This window comes from Triturus cristatus, chromosome 2_1 (assembly GCF_964204655.1).
Source record: "Triturus cristatus chromosome 2_1, aTriCri1.1, whole genome shotgun sequence".
Taxonomy (NCBI): domain Eukaryota; kingdom Metazoa; phylum Chordata; class Amphibia; order Caudata; family Salamandridae; genus Triturus; species Triturus cristatus.
The window spans coordinates 286347433-286367687 of NC_140581.1; the positions used below are offsets into that span (position 1 = coordinate 286347433).

A 20255-nucleotide genomic window follows, 5' to 3' on the forward strand; every position below is an offset into this window, starting at 1 on the left:
CAGTGTTGAATTCAACTTAGGGCCCCAGAAAAAGCCAGCGTCGCTTACTTAAAAGACTAGGGGGCATATGTATCAAATGATTTTGTATTCACAAATGCTGCGATTCGCAAAAAAACAGCCTTTGCGAATACAAAATCGCAATACGCGATGATTGAGCCCTTTCCGCATCGCATTATTAAGGAATCGCTAATTTTGCGATTCCTTAATTTTGCGTAAGCATTTAAGGAATCGCAAATTGCGATTCCTTAAAATGCTATGTAACAAGCACCCAAGTTGTGCGATTTCTCCTTAAGAAATCGCAAATTACCACCAACTTCAAGTTGGTGGTAATTTGCGATTTCTTTGAAAAATTCACTTTTTGCCATTTTTCAAAGTGCCATGTGGCACACATGCTCATTTCAGGGGTGCATCAGTGTGTCCTTATGACACCCTTGCACCCTTGAAATTATTCTTAATTTGCGATTCTCTAGTTGCGAATAGCAAATTGAGAATGACTTCCCATTCATTCCTATGGACCTCCTGGCCCATAGGAATGAATGGGAAGGTATTCCTTAATTGCGATTTCGCAATTTGCTAATCGCAATTAAGGAATAACAAGAAATCGCAAAATATTTGCGAATTTTTAAATACATCCCGTATTGCGATTCTCAAATAGCGATTCTCAAAAAATCGCTATATGAGATTCGCAATAACGGATTTTGATACATATGCCCCATAATTAGAGGTACATCAAATGGAAAAGTAACAGTTCATGGGGCTTCAATTTGCCCTGATTTAGGTACAAGGACCCAAAATAATGTGCGCAGAATGGCACTGAATGCACCTGCAAAGGGCTGTCTCTGGCATTATCCAAAAGGCATTACACCTGGTCTGATTCAGCTCAGAGGCTTTCCCTTTTTATAAAAACCTTAGATTCGCACAGAGCTGTCGTAGGAATCCTGGCAGGGTCATAGCTTGAAGGGGGATTTTGGGGTGAGAAGTCCCCCAAATAAATACATTCTTGGCATTTTGCCTCTGGGGGACCCTAAGTCGCGTCTGCTATGTCTGTGTCATTTCTTTTTCTCTTTTGTTTACATTTTACTCATTCAGTGATGCTATAAATGATGTCATAGGACACCATGAGTGATGTAATTTGTGAGGTCATAAGCAGTGCAAAGCAGGGCACAAGTTATAGTTAGCTCTGTAGCTCTGTTAACTATAACTTGTGGATTTCTGTGTTTTAATTAGTTCAAAACATTAATGTTATCACTGACATATTCACCTAATTATAACGTTACTTAAACCCTTGTTTTATCTCAGTGAATTTCTACGTTTAAAAAAAACCATATACAGATCTATTTATTAAATATAGCTATAAAGTTACTCTACTCTTCGTTTTTGTCTGTGAATTTCTACTTTTTATTTTACGTAAAGTAATATTTTATTACCAGACGTAAAGCCAACACCCCTGAAAGGGCACGGCCTTAGGCCACGCATAGCAGGGTTGGGCCACAGGGCCTGGGCACAGAGGCAGACAATCCCATGCTGCAAATCAACAGCAGGGGGTTAGCTACAGGACCTGTGGCCAACCCACCTGGAGGCAGCCAACCCCTCGCTAGCAGGCAACTTCATTCTGCGCATGTCCTTTTGTCGTGCACAGTGTGGGGTTGGCCTCAGGGGCTGGCTTGCAGCCAGACCCTGCAGCCAACTCTCTACAGGCAGCCACATCTATGCTGCCCAGAGCCTTTGGCCATGTGCAGCGAAATGTTGGCCACAAGACTTGGCCTGCTGCCAAATGCTGTGGCCAAAGCCCCAGCAGGCTGCTAACCCCACACCGCACACTGCCCCTGGCGTGCGCAGCATAGGGTTGGCCTTTGGGCCCGGGGGAATGCACCCCTGGGGCAAAACATATATATATTAAGGGGAGAGGGGGTGTGCAGCCCCCTTCCTTGACACCTAAATGGCCTTGGGAACCCCTTCCCCGGTCAGTTCCAATAAAAAGGGCACTAGGGCCATGTGACATCCCTCCCCAAGATTTAAAAGGTGCTGTGTATCCTATTAAATACAATTAAACAGGGGAGGATGGCATGCAGCCCCCTTCCTGAGCCTTATTAGGCCCCGGGTGCCCCATCCCTCAGTCGTTTTTTTTTAAATGGAAGGGGGGCCTTCTCTAGCCTTGATTTCAAAAGGGTAGAGAGCCCCCCTAAACCTCCTCAATCCTGGGGAACCCACCTCCCTGGGTCGTCCATTTTTTTAAAGGAGGAGGAGAGCCTATAAGGCTAAGGTGGCCCAATCCGGCAGGGACTCATTTCATTTTTAAAGGGCGGGGGTCATGTGTCCCCCTCCCCTAGCCTTATTAGGCCTGGGTATACTATCTCCTGGGACCACGCTACATTACAAAGGGGGGACCACGTGGCTCCCTCCCTAAGCTGTATTTGGCCCCAGGGACCCCACCCCCCAGGGTCCAGTGCATTTACGAGGGGATGGAAGCTGCACAGCCCCCTTCCCGAACCTTTATAGGCCTTGGAGAGCCCACCACAGGAGCCACAATCTCCTAAAAAGAGGAGAGGCCACGCACCCCTCCCCCCGAGCCATTTTCATTCCCTTCTCCTGAGCCATTATTGGCCCCAGGAAGCCCATCCCCCCGGAACCGAAATCTTTAGGAAAAAGGGGAAGGGGCTACGCGGCCCCCTACCCAAGGCCTATGAAAAGGCCCTGTGTACCCTATCTCCTGGGCTGTCACCTTTTTAAAAAGGGAGAAGTTATAGGCCCAAGGGAGGACACCCCCAGGGCCAAAATTCACCATGCAAGGAGAGGGGGCCACACTGCCCCCCTCCCAGAGCCATTATAGGCCCCTGGAAGATCGACCCTGGGATGAGGTTCTCCAAAAAGGGGAAGGTGGGTTGTGCCCCCCCTTGAGCCGTAAAAAGGCCCTGGGGACCCCATTCCCCAGGGCCACTACCTTTCCAAACAGGGATGGAGATTAATGACACAGGGGACCCCATCCAGGTCCTGGTCACTTGCTGTGTACCGGGGAGCCCACCCCAGGACACAGCTGTTTCCCTGTCTGCACTGCAGGGTGGGAGCATTTTAAAATTCCCACCCAACGGGAGCATACACAGTATTGCTCTCATCTGGAGGGAACAGCTACTTATGCTGCTCGCTCTGGGCGGAAGCAATTTCTTCTTCTGTTTCTCTGCGCATCAGTGCCGGCAGGGAAGCAGATCAAAAGCCTGCTCCCTGCTGGCGAGTGTATTATTAAAGCTCTCAACCACTGATAGCAGATATTGTTTTCTTTGGATAGTCTCCACTTATTTTCTAGGGATTTGCATCTCCTTTTTTGTAACTTTAACTCTAATCAATACCATTTCTCAGATGGTGTATTCCTGTTAGATTTATTTATTACTCTAGGGGTGCACAAATCCAATGCATTAGTAATTTCATTATGCAAGCGTCAGCCTCTGCCTGAGCAGAGAGTGTTTCCGCAATGTTTAGGTCACAAGCAAAGTAATGGGACGGAAACAGCTCGGGGGTAATAAGGTTCCATGGTCTTTTTGCTGTTGTTGTTTGTGTGGGCGCCTTGGTTTGCTTAATTGGCAGGTTAAGGGAAAAGGAGATTAGAGAGTGGTCAGTCCGTGACAGCGGTGTGACCTCGGAGACAATGGAAGGTCCAATGTATGCCCTGCTGTATGGGTTGGTCCTTTGATCCATTGTTTTAATTGCAGTATCTGCATGTCACTTTCTAAGTGTTTCACTATTGGGTCCATGGAATTTTCAAAGTGAACGTTGAAGTCACCAGCTATATAGTTTTTGTGTTTTAGGACAGCAATTTGGTGCTAAACTCTGGTTTGTATCCAGGAGAATTATAGATCACTACCCCTCCGAGTAGATTTTGCTCACCCCTAGACACTGAGAAAGCCAAGATCTCGTGTTCACCCAGTTGGGCCACCGGTTCAGGAACGCAGTTAAAGCTCAGCTATACCCCCTCCCTTTTGTCCCTTCCTGTCACTTTTTAGTAGTTTATAACCTCCCGGTAAGACGGTCACAATGTCAGGGGAGTTGTTATCATCCAACCAGGTTTCTGTAATGAATGCTAGGTCAGAATTTACATCTGCTAGGATGTCCCAGATCTCGAGGCAATGTTTGGGCATTGATCTGGAGTTAAAATAAATACAGGTCAGCTGAAGGCCATTCAGGCTGATGTCATTCCTAGTGTGCTGTTCAGCTGCTACTTGGCTGCTCCATTTACAGTGGAGGAATGAGAAAGGCCCCTCCATTTCCCGGGGGGATGTTTTCACACAGGGTTCAAAATTATCTGGCTCGGATTTGGCTAATTTCAAAAGCATTTCTCTAGGGTATTGGTGGCAAATATTTGGTTTTTGAATAAAAGGTGCAGTGTTCCTGGCCTCAGGACCCGTTCGGGGGCGCATGGGAGCAGACGGGCTTGCCTTTGTTGTGCCGGTGGTGCGGCTGCTACATGCGTCCACTGCGCTGCCGCCGCCCCGTTTTTTGTAGTCCAGTGTGTTCCCACAACTAGAATGCAACCCCTCCTCCAGCGCTGCTTCTGGCAGCTTCCGGTTGCGCTGAGGTTTAGTTGTGTGTTTCGTGCCCTTCTGCCCTCCTAATCAGCCGAGATTTCGGGAAAGCACAATCAAATTCAAATTACATTACTGGTATTACATTTAAACCGTTTCTAGTAAGTGCTAGTTAATTCAGTCAATTTGTTTCAATCACCGTTTAAAATACAAAGTAAACATTTAAAAAAGTGAGACATTTTTAAAAGCGATAGTGCGGGCGATGCAAATGCTGTCCTAAAGCTTAGGGGGAGTACAGAGCAAATTATGGTGTAGTCGAGTCAACAGTGCAGTAAGAATAAGCGATCCTGCTGACCTAATTTGGGGGAGGGTATGACTTAACGGCTAGGGCGGACGACTTTGAAGCAGAGGAACCAGGTTCAAGTCTGGCGGGAGGCTCAAACATCCTGTGATTCCGCGCAAATCACTTGGGGGCATATGTATCAACATCTCCATTTGCGATTCTCAAATAGCGATTTTTAAAGAATCGCTATTTGAGAATTGCAAAACGGGATGTACTTAAAAAACCGCAAAACTTTTGCGATTTCTTAAAATTCCTTAATTGTGATTAGCAAATTGCGAAATCGCAATTAAGGAATACCTTCCCATTCATTTTTATGGGCCAGGAGACCCATAGGAATGAATGGGAAGTAATTCTCAAATTGCGATTCGCAATTTGCTAATCGCAATTTGAGAATAATTTCAAAGGTCCAAGGGTGTCATGATGACACCCTGATGCACACCTGAAATGAGCATGTGTGTGCATATGGCGCACATACATGCCCACGTGGCACTTTGTAAAATTCCAAAAAGTGCATTTTTAACAGAAATCACAAATTACCACCAACTAGAAGTTGGTGGTAATTTGCGATTTCTTAAGGATAATTCGCGATGCTTTGGTGCGTGTTACATATCATTTAAGAAATCGCGATTTCTTAAATGCTTACGCAAATTAAGAAATCGCTAAATTAGCGATTCCTTAAATTTGCGATGAGAATTTGCCTCATACATCCCGTTTTGCGAATTTTTAATCGCAAACGCTGTTTTTTGCGAATCGCAGCGTTTGCGATTAAAAATTTGGTTGATACATATGCCCCTAAATCTCCCTGTGCCTAAAAATGTATGTCTCCGTCTGTAATGCAACTGGTGCTCTTGTAAAGCACTCCGATACCTTCGGGTCAAGTTCGCGCTATATAAAGCTGCAAAAAAAAAAAAACATTAAAATAACTACCCAATGATGGCTGTCACTGATAAATACGTGTGTGTGTGTGTGTGTGTGTGTGTGTATAAATATAAATATTTATAAAATATTTTCTTGACACTAGACCAGCAGAGTGTTATAATCATAACAAATTATTGATGGAGTTAATCTCGTGGTGTCTGAACAATAATTTCTTTGTTTTTGGCAATGAGGTATATGTCCAGAAGAGAGGCGTTGCGATGGGGGCCTGCTTTTCTCCCAGCTATGCGTGTTTGCACGTAGGCTGGTGGGAAGAGCAGGTCCTCAAGCGTGAGCACTCTATGGACTTCAACAACAATGTACGCCATTGGTTTAGATTCATTGACGATATTTTTATTGTATGGAGTGGAAACACTGAAAATGCTACTGATTTTGTTCATAAGATCAATCAAAACACATGAGCAATGAAAGTATTGAATTTTTGGATGTGAAGGTGTTTGTAAAAAATGGAAAAATTGCCACTACACTGCATAGAAAAGTCAATGCTGGCAATTCTATATTGCATGCCAGCAGTGCACACCCCAAACACCTTATTGACAAAATCCCCTATGGGGAATTGTTAAGGCTCAAAAGAATCTGTACTGATCATAAAGATTTTGAATCATGCTGTGAAGAAGCTTTGAGCAGGTTCAGAGAAAGAGGATACAATGAAAAAAGATTACAAGAGACAGTAAACAAGGTCAATCTGAGATCTAGGGAATCTTTACTTCCGAAAAATAACGATGACAATGATGTAAGTTTAGAAGATGAAATACTCACTACTTATAACAAACAGGAGAGAAAAATTTGGTTGATTGTTAAACACAATTGGCCTATAATAATGACGGATGGAGTATTAGCCTCTAGACTCCCTAACCAACCCACCATCACCTTTAGAAAAGGACCCTCAATGCGCACACAAATTGTGAAAAGTAGCCCAGAACTCACTACCTCTAGTACTTGGTTAACAACCAAGCAAGGGTTTTTCAGATGTTCCCCGTGTCGGGCATGTAAGTTTGGGGTGAATACCACTGAGTATTTTACACCATTCAGCCCCACAGCAATTGCAATTAAGGGCAATTTTGGTTGCAGGACTGAGTTTGCGGTCTATGTTCTGAGATGCACCTGTGGCCTACGATATGTAGGCAGCACTAAACTACAGGTGCATGTCAGAATATTACAGCATTTACGAGCAATTGTGAATAATGACCCAATGTACCCTGTGGCACGACATTTTAAGACAGAATACCACAATGATCTTAATTGCCTAAATTATTATGTCATCAAAGCGGTACCAAAACCACGCAGAGGTGGAGATAGGGAAAAAATACTGCGGAAACTGGAATCTACAACTATATTAGAATTGGATAGTAAGGTCCCTAATGGGTTAAATAATACTGAGGACCTTCACCATTTCCTATAAACTTATAAACCTGTCAAATATAAGGATATGACCATTTAAATACTCTTGCATATGCATTAATGCAGTGAAATTAGAAAACGAAAATGAGAGAAAAATTGGGAAAAAACTTTTTTTACGCTTCTCATTACATCAACTATTTTAGTACATTACGTATATTTGGAGAAAATGTTTGTACATTTTTTTTATCACAATTATTATAGCACTGGCACTTTATTTAGGATAATGTTGGTATTTTTGGAAATTTTCATTAATACATAAATCCTTAGATTCGATTATAACATTTCCACATTTCAACAATATTGATAAATGTATGATAGAGTCATAGTCTGTCTTAGATTATATTCTAGGTTACACTAAGTGCAAATTATTTAAACTATTTTCACTTAGATTTTTTCAGGTTTACTCATATAGCGATTTTGCACATATAAAATATTTAACTATGTTTTTAACCAATGTTAATTCGTGGTTTCATTACTTTTGCTGTTGGAACAATATAATTTATGGATAACAAATAATATTTATATATTTATTGAAATATTTATGTATTTATGTTTATATATATATATTTAAACTGCAATGTTTTACGGTATTTTACTGTTATATCAAATGTGCTTTTATCAGCTGATGAAAAACAGACAACATACATATACAAAACGTAGGAAATGTTTAAAAAGTATTTTTACTATATCTATTAATCACGTGGTGTTTCAACTGGCTAAAAAAATGGCGAACAACATTTCCCCTGTATGTGAACAAGGACTGTTCCAGTCCGAAACGCGTCATCTTTGAGGAAAATAAATAATAACAGCCATACCTTCCAGTTGTCCGTCTCTCTATTCGCCTTAATTGGAAGTTGGAGAGATACCTGTTCTGCATATATTCATATATATATATATATATATATATATATTCATATATATTTCCCCAAAGTCCAATACTGCGCTCTCAGTTACCAGTAAATTCCAAGATCCAAAATAGTATCCAAAGAGGTGTTTATTCCTCACAACAACGCGTTTCAACTCTATGCAGAGTCTTGATCACGTAAGGACAAACAATAAGTGAGCAACAGATAAAGTCTTCCGGGAGCGGTAAACAGTGACAAAGGACAATCGTGTTGGCCCATGTCAGTACAGTGGCAGACATTTTGCAATGGGAATACAGACGTAAATCGTAACAATGTGGCAGACATTTAGCAGTGGGAATGTGTACGTAAATCATTGTAGCAGTACATGAATGCATGTAAATAGTGCCTAGTTGATAATTGCTGAGTGAGCATGAATTAATATGCAGGATCAACATGTGTAACAGGTAATCTGTATACAGTACATAAAACGCATACACCACATAGACCGCATGGATCAAGGTACGGCAAGTGCCGCTTGTCACAAGGCAAGATTCGTCTCAGCAAGTGCAGAGTGCACGAAAATTGCGGGGGAGTTACTAGTGATGTGCATTCGTGCTGGGAAATGTCAAGACGCATGCCACAGTATAAAGAGCAACTATCGTATACAATGCTAAAATAGTCATGTGGGTGAGAATATCACTGTCTTATATTGGCAAGTGCCTCAAATATCAAATAAATCAAATAGATCAAATAAATCAAAGCTATGCAGGGCAAGTGCCCGTGTGCGCCTAGTGCAGTAAAAGTCCTGAATGAACACGGAAGTACTGAATAGATCGGAGATCACTGTACCATAACCTCAGAAAGCTTCATCCAAATGCAGTGAGAGGGGGGGGGGAAAGGGTAGGAAGCCCGTGAGTGTGCACGTGATTGTGATGAGCTCCTTCCTTCCCTCCTAAAGTAAAACAGAGAACAAAACAGTGTTATCATCTTAAAAACACAGACACAGCACAACATTAACAATGTTGTCATTCTAATCAAGTGTGTTACAGACAAGGAGGAGGGGGAGAATCTAAACAAGTTTGGCCTACAGTATGTTCTGCTGAGTTAAGTAGGCATAAAACCAACAAACAACCAAAACAAAGCGGAAAAGAGATAAGCATAAGTCTATAAAAATAAAATATCCATTCATCATGATACATATTGTGATACATATTATGATACAAATTACTTAAGGTGTACTGCCAACTCCTCATCCTGGTTCAAACCCCTGGGGTGTTTGGTCTGGAAATCTACGATGTATCTAGATTCCCTTTGTCGTAGTTTGAGTACTCTATCACCCCCCCTCGGGTTATTGGAAATCTGTTCCAGGATAAAAAATCTTAGGAGGTCAGGGTTGGAAAAATGTCTCTCGTTCCAGTGTCGAGCCACCGCATATTTGGCATCAGAATGTATGATGGCCCGGTAGTGTTCCAACACCCGTTTTTTCGCCATCAAGGTGGTGCTACCTATGTACCATAATTCGCAGGGGCATACAATCGCATAAATGACAAATGTCGAGCTGCAGGTAAGGAATTGTGTTATCTCTTTATGGATACCATTGCAACTGACCTTTTTGCAGTGAAAACTCCTCTTGCATGCCTTGCAATGGCCGCAGGGAAAGAATCCCTGCAACCCATGTTCTTGTCTCTGTGGGTACCTGGTGACATCATTGTGTAGTAGCATATCCCTGAGGTTCCTCCCCTTCCTGTATGTGACACCGGGTCTCCTGGGAATAAGATCACCAATAGTGGTGTCTGATCTAAGAATATCCCAGTTTTTGCTCAGAATACCTTGTATCCTGCGTGAGTCTGCACTGTATGTCAGAATGATTCTAGTCTCAGTGTCGTCAGCATTGGTGATGGTGTTGGAGAGGGTGGTGGCCCTATCTATTGCGTCTGCTCTGTTTTTTGCTTTGCTCAGTACCCAATTGGGATAGCCTCTGTTCTTGAAGCGTTCCAACATCCTGGTACTCTCTTGCTGGTAGGAAACCTCGGTATTACAGTTCCTTCTTGCCCTGAGCAGCTCCCCATAGGGGATACTCCACTTGAGAGTATCCGGGTGGCTACTCAGAGCATGCAGGATGCTGTTGCCTGCCGTCGCTTTTCTGTAGAGGGATGTCAGTATGGAATTACCCACGATGTCAAGCTTGACATCGAGGTACTCAGCCGAGCTCTTACTGATGCTACCAGTGAGGACGATGTTGTAGTCATTGGTGTTGAGTAGGTCAATGAATTCAAGAGCTTCGTTCTCCGCGCCTTTCCAGACCAGAAAAAGATCGTCAATGTATCTAAGCCACATGATGGTTTGGGCTAGATACTTGACAAAATTCGAGTTCATGAAAACCTCTTCTTCTCACTTGCCCATGAAAAGATTCGCTAGACTTGGCGCAAAGCAAGAACCCATCGCGGTACCCGTAGTCTGTCTATACAGGGTACCGTCGAAAAGAAAGATGTTATTGGACAGACAGAATCTGATCATGCTGAGAATCATCTTATTATGCTCCCTGTAGTGTAAAGGTTTGGTGTTGAGAAAGTATTCACACGCTGCAATACCTTGTTCATGGTCGATGATCGTATACAGGGATTGCACGTCTAAGGTAATCAATAAACAGTCATCATCCACCTGTAAATCATTAATCTTACCCAGAAAGTCCTTCGTATCCCTGACATAACTGGGCAGGTTGCTGACAAACCCTCTCAGAAAATGATCTACATACTTAGACACATGTTCAGTAACACAACCCCTAGATGACACGATGGGTCGCCCTGGTGGCTTGGTGCAGTTTTTGTGTATTTTGGGTAATAGGTACAGGACCGGTACAATGGGATGGTCATTTTTGAGAAAACAATATTCTTCCCATACCAAAATACCCTTATCCCGCCAGGTGGTTAGCATATCCCAAATAGTGGTAATGCTGTTGTTGTAAATGGTGGTATCTATGGGTGTGTAATATCTTGTGTCAGAGAGTTGTCTTTGTGCTTCGGCAATGTAGTCTTCTCTGTCCATAATCACTATATTGCCTCCTTTGTCAGCTGGACGTATAATGATGTTGGTATCCTCACTCAGTGACTTGAGTAATGATCTCTGCTGTGAAGAGAGATTGGATCTGTAATGCCGGTTCTTTTTATGTCTGAATGTGCCTAAGGTCTTGCTGACTACATCATGAAAAGTATCGATGTTATCGTGGGGTAGGAGAGGTAAGAATGTCGATTTGGGTTTAAAACCCGAATGGGCTGGAGAATCAGTGATCAAATCCAAATCTTCTAAGATTTGGGTGGTAGTAGGTCTAGTTTCTGTGGAAGAGATGTTGTTGGGGTGTTCGGAAATGGTGCTATTGGTAATGGTAACATTTTCATCTCCTAGCTCCAACATCGTGATGAGTGTGTCAATATCCCCCACATTCAACTCATTGTCATGTACAGAGGTATTTCTAATATTCTTGTTACATTTAGAGTGGTCCAGTCTTTTTAGTCTATGCCATTTCTTAAGTTTGAGCTTTCTGGTAAATTTGAAAAGGTCGATTCTGGTACCTGTATAATCAAATTGTTTTGAGGGGCAAAAGGACAAACCTAAACACAAGGTGCGCTTTTCAATCATAGATAGGGGTCTTTTAGAGAGGTTAATAATAGTTTTGTTCACCATCTCTGGATCCATTAGTACATCTTTCTCGGGCGTCTCCTGCTTCCCATAGCGCCCCTTGCCTTGCCTCTTCCTCCATCGTTGGAAAACCCTGATTCGTCTGTTCCTGCGTTTGCGTTTCCTCGGCCGCGGCCCCGGCCTTGACCCGACCTCTCTGGCGTCGTGTTGTTGTTATTGGGTTGCTTTGTATAGTCCTCTGACTCCTCCGGATGTGCTGGTGTTCCTCTAAAAAATTGACTTGTCGAGGAGTTTGGTTAGTTGGAATGCTAGTATCTGCTGAGACGTCTGATTCCGTATCGCTGATCACAGAGGTTGTCGATGTTTGTAATACGCATGAACTGTCAGTGTTGATAGGAGGCGCTTGCTCATTGTATAAGTGATCATATTTCCGACTGAAAGTTAGGATCCTCCCACTCTCGTAATCTTTGTAGTCCCGGTCCAGTTTTCTTTCTTTGCGAGCTTTGATATCTTCCTCGTATTTGTTTAATCGTTCTTTTATGTTGCTCATGCTGGAGTTCAGTTTATCTGCGTCCATTGTTTTGGCGAGTTCAGATAGGGTGTCCTGGATTTCTTTCATGATGGTATCCCTATCGATCCAAGCGTATTTTACTAGGATTTCCAGCATCCTTTTGGAACTTAACGCGGAATTCATGGACCACTCGTTAAGCATCTCCGGGTTCGGGGTTTCATACGTCGGGGTCGTGAATATTCTTAGACCTCTTGGTACCATGTTTTGGTCTATATAATTTTGTAGGGAAATTGCTTCCCACCACTTTGAAATTTCAAGTTTTTTAAGCTTCTCCAGCTTACGAAGTTTGTCATCTGAGGGTAATTTCGTGCCTGTTGTCCCTCCTGTGGCAGCCTTGGGTTGTCTTTTCGCGAACATAGCCTGAGCGGCCGCTCTCCTTGCGTCTTCTTCCTCCATGTCCGTGTGCACCCCTACAGTGGTGATAAGTGTTGAATGGTACTGGGAATTTGCTGGGAACCCCTGCTGTAATAGCAGGTTCCTCCTGCCTCCTGAGTACAAACGATAATCGGTCTAGTGACAGGAGGGACAACAGGCACGAAATTACCCTCAGATGACAAACTTCGTAAGCTGGAGAAGCTTAAAAAACTTGAAATTTCAAAGTGGTGGGAAGCAATTTCCCTACAAAATTATATAGACCAAAACATGGTACCAAGAGGTCTAAGAATATTCACGACCCCGACGTATTGGGTACTGAGCAAAGCAAAAAACAGAGCAGACGCAATAGATAGGGCCACCACCCTCTCCAACACCATCACCAATGCTGACGACACTGAGACTAGAATCATTCTGACATACAGTGCAGACTCACGCAGGATACAAGGTATTCTGAGCAAAAACTGGGATATTCTTAGATCAGACACCACTATTGGTGATCTTATTCCCAGGAGACCCGGTGTCACATACAGGAAGGGGAGGAACCTCAGGGATATGCTACTACACAATGATGTCACCAGGTACCCACAGAGACAAGAACATGGGTTGCAGGGATTCTTTCCCTGCGGCCATTGCAAGGCATGCAAGAGGAGTTTTCACTGCAAAAAGGTCAGTTGCAATGGTATCCATAAAGAGATAACACAATTCCTTACCTGCAGCTCGACAGTTGTCATTTATGCGATTGTATGCCCCTGCAAATTATGGTACATAGGTAGCACCACCTTGATGGCGAAAAAACGGGTGTTGGAACACTACCGGGCCATCATACATTCTGATGCCAAATATGCGGTGGCTCGACACTGGAACGAGAGACATTTTTCCAACCCTGACCTCCTAAGATTTTTTATCCTGGAACAGATTTCCAATAACCCGAGGGGGGGTGATAGAGTACTCCAACTACGACAAAGGGAATCTAGATACATCGTAGATTTCCAGACCAAACACCCCAGGGGTTTGAACCAGGATGAGGAGTTGGCAGTACACCTTAAGTAATTTGTATCATAATATGTATCACAATATGTATCATGATGAATGGATATTTTATTTTTATAGACTTATGCTTATCTCTTTTCCGCTTTGTTTTGGTTGTTTGTTGGTTTTATGCCTACTTAACTCAGCAGAACATACTGTAGGCCAAACTTGTTTAGATTCTCCCCCTCCTCCTTGTCTGTAACACACTTGATTAGAATGACAACATTGTTAATGTTGTGCTGTGTCTGTGTTTTTAAGATGATAACACTGTTTTGTTCTCTGTTTTATTTTAGGAGGGAAGGAAGGAGCTCATCACAATCACGTGCACACTCACGGGCTTCCTACCCTTCCCCCCCCCCTCTCACTGCATTTGGATGAAGCTTTCTGGGGTTATGGTACAGTGATCTCCGATCTATTCAGTACTTCTGTGTTCATTCAGGACTTTTACTGCACTAGGCGCACACGGGCACTTGCCCTGCATAGCTTTGATTTATTTGATCTATTTGATTTATTTGATATTTGAGGCACTTGCCAATATAAGACAGTGATATTCTCACCCACATGACTATTTTAGCATTGTATACGATAGTTGCTCTTTATACTGTGGCATGCGTCTTGACATTTCCCAGCACGAATGCACATCACTAGTAACTCCCCCGCAATTTTCGTGCACTCTGCACTTGCTGAGACGAATCTTGCCTTGTGACAAGCGGCACTTGCCGTACCTTGATCCATGCGGTCTATGTGGTGTATGCGTTTTATGTACTGTATACAGATTACCTGTTACACATGTTGATCCTGCATATTAATTCATGCTCACTCAGCAATTATCAACTAGGCACTATTTACATGCATTCATGTACTGCTACAATGATTTACGTACACATTCCCACTGCTAAATGTCTGCCACATTGTTACGATTTACGTCTGTATTCCCATTGCAAAATGTCTGCCACTGTACTGACATGGGCCAACACGATTGTCCTTTGTCACTGTTTACCGCTCCCGGAAGACTTTATCTGTTGCTCACTTATTGTTTGTCCTTACGTGATCAAGACTCTGCATAGAGTTGAAACGCGTTGTTGTGAGGAATAAACACCTCTTTGGATACTATTTTGGATCTTGGAATTTACTGGTAACTGAGAGCGCAGTATTGGACTTTGGGGAAATACTTACGAGCCGGCGTGCTCCGCCGGCGTTTGCGCCACCTCCCTTGGGTCGAGCAATCCAGCAGGAGCGTTTCTTGGATCATATTCATATATATATATATATATATATATATATATATATATATATATATATATATATATCAGGCCTCAAAAAGTCATAAAAATGTTACTAGACCTACACGTCGAGTAACTTCCATAATCTACTCGACCCAACTTTGATGTACTTGACCTGTAAACTGGTCTCAAATTGTGTGATCATTGGCCTTTTTCTTCATTCTCACATATGCGAGAACCTTCAAATATGTGAGTTCAGCATTCTGCTGTAGAAAGCATAACTCTTTTCTTTGATTAAATAGACTAAACGTTTTCACCATGGGTAATACGAATCTAGCCCACATATAGGGAACATATCATCCCTCACTTTCCTCTCAGTTTACTAATAGCCTTGCCATCAGGGCAGGAGTGTTTCTCAGTTCATTTTTAAACATTCACTTTTAATAAATATATTACTACGGCATGATATGGTAGAATGAAAACACAAAGAACCCACGGGTCCAAGAAAGCAGCCAAGAAAAATAGTGTGAGCCACAATGACCAACAACAAACAGGACAAAGATGGGAATATCCCTTTTAAAGGACAACTCCCCTCACAGGTGTCAAACTTCATCATAAGGGGGCCTCCTCGTGTTGGGACCTAGTCGCGGCACGGGCTACAACCGCCTCTCTACGAGGAGGGAGATCAGGGATGTTTTGTTATGTGGCACATGGGTTGTCCTAAAAACCCTATGTGAGCATGGGGTGTGAACAGAAATGTGGTGCAGTGCTCAATGAGTGAGTGAGTAAAACTGCCTACAGGGTAAGCAATATACTTTATTGGGCTAGCCTGTAACAGGATTAAAAAGCTGTGAATGAGCCTTATCAAAACTATAAGTGGCTTCATTAGCTAGATCGACATGTTTCAGCCGCAATGATCTATTCAAGTATCTTGGCTTTCATCAGGATCTGTGTAGTGCAGCTACTGCCAAACAGAGAAGTGCAAAAGGTGTCAAAACAAAAAATAACATCAAAGTGTTTATACTGAACCAGATGGTTGTTTGCTCATTCTGGTCCGCAAATTGAGCCTGTAATGAAAGCAGACAAAAAATGTTGTGTTGGATATCAGGTCAGGTCACAAGTATCTTGACATACATTAGCCCCAACCAAATAGTGAAATGTGGCACTTATCCAATTGGTGAGGAAAAATTGCCACAACTGTCCGGTGCTAATTTTAGCAAGTGGTACAGATGCCAACCTGAAAGGAGGAGGGATGGCGAAATAAAATCAAAGCAAAAGAGGAAATAGGCAAGTAGAAACCTATATGCATTCATCATTCTCTGGAAAAGAAGAGTTAAATTCCAGAGTTGCACCTAGCTCGAGTGGGCTATAAAAGTAGCACACTGTCATTTACAGACAGTACATTCCCAAGAAATGGGCTAAAACCTTCCCACTATCTTGCAGCTGTAGTGATAAAACTATATTGCGTATTAATAATAATCTGTGAAAATTGAGTTTCAGAAAACATATTTATCTTTTGCACATCACCAAGTAAAGTGTTCTAATTTATTTTTCATCCCACTAAAATATTTTTTTCACCTAGCAGAAGTACTAAAAATGGCCTTTCGCAACTAATGAAATATATTTTGAAATGTTTATACAGTTGACAAATTAGCTATTTAAATGTGTGTTAGGAAAAACCTGAAACCCTACAGCCTTTCATTTCACACTTCGTACATGAGGTCAGACAGTTCACTTTACGAAATCCTGCAACTCTGCAGTCATAGAAGGAGAAGTAATTGTAAATTGACTTCTAACCTCTGTCTTTGAAAACAGAGCAAATGCCACAAGATAAAAACAAGATTTAAGGCATCTTTATTTCTCCTTCACTTCCTGACGGGTCAGAACACCTCTACTTTGTCACCTCGCCAGAACAAGCGAGTAGGTCCTAAATATAGTTTGACCTGATAAAATATGACTCACCATAGGGAGTGGGAGAGTGGACTTTTTAAGGCCTGTATAACTTTTTTAAGCTTACAAACATTGTCACCAGGAGGGTAAAAAGCTGTGCCAGTCTCAAATTTCCAGGCATACATCTGTCAATCATACACCCAGGTGAATGGGGGAATGCTTGCAAATAATCATACCAGTGGCGGACACCTGGGTGGCTTCTGACCCATTGTTTTTCACCCACTGTTTCACACTAGACAGAGGCCCACCTAATGCAAATCAGTACGGACTCTGTTCTTCATGTAAATAGTCAATCCTGAACCTTGCTCATCTCACCCCTCCAACCAACAGCTCTCTGTTTTATCATTGTGAAATTTAGATTCACACTCGTTCATTTCACTGACTAAGCTACATCCCTGAATCCAAGTCTAGTAGACACTAGATGACTTAATGGAGACAACAGGTCATCAAGGAGCCAGGTCACTCTAAACGTCCTTTTTGATTTTGGTGGTGTTGAAAGGCCTGTATCTCAAGATCTCTCAGTCACAGTACAGCTTTTTAAGGAAGGGACACCCAGTGTCTAGGAACTCCCACCTGGAAATGCGGTAGACACTAAAGTACTGACCTGTGCCTAAGACTTCTGACCACTGATTCAACAAGCAATATTTCTGTAAACTTAAAGGCTAAGAAGATGACTTCAGTAGTTAATAGTTAAAAGTTATTTGACATCTATTTATTTTGCACCCACATAAAGGCTGTTGTAAATGAATGAATCCCAAGCAAAGTACACCATATCAAACTAACATCTAAAAGTATTGAGTTAAAAATATAGTGTGGACAAAATATTGTGTCAAGAATATTGAAGCCAAAAATACTGTGAAGGTAAGTTTCTATGGGTAAGCAAACCTTTACTATACTTAACTCCACATTTATGTGCTTTGACAATATAAATATCTTCAAGGTACGTAGATGTGGAGTTAAGAATAGTAATTCTTTACTTACCTATTTTCACATACCTTACCGATACTTTGGTCCTCGATATTTTTTACATGATATTCTTTCCACCCTATATTTTTAGCTTTGATGTTCTATCAGACAACCAAAAGAATTTGAACACGTTGTTCTGCATAGCACTGATGGGCCAGATAAAGACATTGTGTAGCACAAAGGAATGCGAGGACAAATATTTAAGTCTAGGACCAAGAGGGTTATGTTAATGTCTAATTTTCCATGCAGTTTAATAGAGTCCTAGACTGCAAACCACCATGTGTTCTTGCATGCAATAAGAAAAATAATAAACAGAACTATGATATTGGTTGGTGTGAAACTGCACACGGTATGATAGCTGCACAACGATGAAACACTTAAAAGCTCTGTCATCTGTTTTGCAGGGAGCCTTCAATCAAATTAAATGCAATACAGACATCTTTGTTGGTGGCGTTCCTGATTATGACTCAGTGAAGAAAAACTCTGGCGTTGAGAAGCCGTTTAGTGGAAGTATTCAAAAGGTAAGCAGCACTTTTTAAATCAGATTTAGCAGATGTTGGACTAGAATTTCATGGTGTCCAGATAAATATGTACTTCACATGACATGCTTAGGAGGAACATCAGAAATTCCCGGTTCTTCATTAATGGGAATATAGAGGCATCGACTAAGGTAGCTACATTTGTAAAACTTACTCATAAAAATAGCAACAAAAGTCCAGGCAAAGCTAACACTGAATGTCTGAAGGTCTCAATACAGATATCACAAAGGAGTTGCTTTAGACCAATACCTTCTTGGAGGGCCTGCATCAGTGTTTCAATAATAACTAATTATAACAACTTATATTTTCACAGTGTGTTCTGCCACACTTCTGCACTTTTAAGCTCTGTAAAGAAAGACTGTTACTATCAACAAGTTTGATGGCACTCAATTCACCACTCTTGAACAGGTGGCAGGCTGAGTTGCTGTTGCAAGGATTCAAACTTGTTATCAGCAGATCATCTAATATTTGAGCAGACATAGGGGCTTAATTGCAAGCCCCTTGTGCCGCAGGTGCGTCACTTTTAATATGGGAAAAATGACGTACCGGCAGCACAAGGGGCTTGTAAATAAGCTCCAGAGTTCGACTCACTGAACCGTCCACAATGTTTACTCCAAAAGCTGTGGTCACTTCCATGATCAGCTCTACTGTCTGCAAGAGAAACATTACTGGAAACGGAGCACTAACATGTGCATGCTTATGCTCAGAACTTAGTATAGAAAAAGTTCTAAATATTATATTTAATATTAATTTATTATTTAAATATTTAATATAGCAGAATCATGCTTACCACTGTATATTTTCAACTGAAGACTTTTTATGAAAAAATCTAGAGAAATTACTTTCAAGGTGATAAAGATTCTGACATAATGTTCGTAGCACATGTGACTATAGATACACATGCTCTCCATACTTATGCCATCTAGTTGCTTTTGTTCAAAGCTGTTTTCAAGTCACAAGACCTCCTGTGACTCCACCCTTAGTCCATAGATCCTCAAGACAAAGACTCCACCTCAGATTGTTTTCTCCCTCAGGTTTGAATGTTCATGTGCCAGTGCCTGAAGCAAAATGTCTTCTTCCATGGCATTGAGATATAGGGCAGATAGCGCCCAATCCATGATGAAGGTGCCTGTCTATTATTCTTCATCGCTTCCCTGCATCAGTTGCTGGCATTTATAGGCGAGCGAGAAAGTTCTAATTTCAGTTTGTTCCTGAAGCTCACAACTTTATTCAACCCTGTATTGTAAGGGTTTTCTCTCTCTGTCTTTCAGCTATTTAAAGACTCTGTGTGTGCTCGGCTAGACAGTAGCAGAATGGTTCATGAGGAACAGAGTGTGATGAGTTTTTGCACCAGTACTGTTTGTGTGTGGTACAGTGCACATTGAATTTAATTCTCAGCTCTAGTGGTAGCCATTGAAGCTGTGTCAATGTGGGTTCAATATGATCCTTCATCTGTAGATTTAAGGAGATCGTGGCACCCTTATTTTCGAGTGACTTTAGCCTCTTGATCAGTCACTCTGGAAGTCCTGTGTAGGTGATGGTACAATATCTAGGTGTGGCATCACCAAGCGCAACTCTGTAGATCATTTTGAGGCATGGGAGATATTTTCATAGTAGGCCACAGCATTAATTTGATGGTTAAATGAAAGCTCGGAGGCAGAAGAAGATTCCCAATTACTCACTTTCTCAGTTGTAGAGGGGAGTGGATCAAACTTACAGGAACAGGTGGGCAGAGTTGAAAGGGTGTCTGTATGGGTGGCACTGTGTCATTTGAAAAAACAAGCAATTGTAATGCAATAGGTCTCCGATTTGTGAGAGTTTAAGCTAGTGGCATTGTAAATGACAATGCCTTTCATTTATCGGTTTTGATAATTAACACATAAATAAAAGGCGTTGTCATTTACAGTGCCAATACTTCAAACTCTTT

The 20255-nt window shown here is 42.0% G+C and overlaps 1 protein-coding gene across 2 annotated transcripts in view; it reads left to right on the plus strand.

Annotated features, from left to right (window-relative positions):
• Window positions 1–20255, plus strand: part of EGFLAM (EGF like, fibronectin type III and laminin G domains) — a 699898-nt gene that overhangs the window by 632084 nt on the left and 47559 nt on the right. For both annotated transcript variants that reach the window (XM_085631113.1, XM_085631115.1), the window contains exon 17: window positions 18194–18310. In XM_085631113.1, the coding sequence (XP_085487239.1) occupies window positions 18194–18310 (117 nt within the window). The remainder of the gene's footprint in view (window positions 1–18193; window positions 18311–20255) is intronic.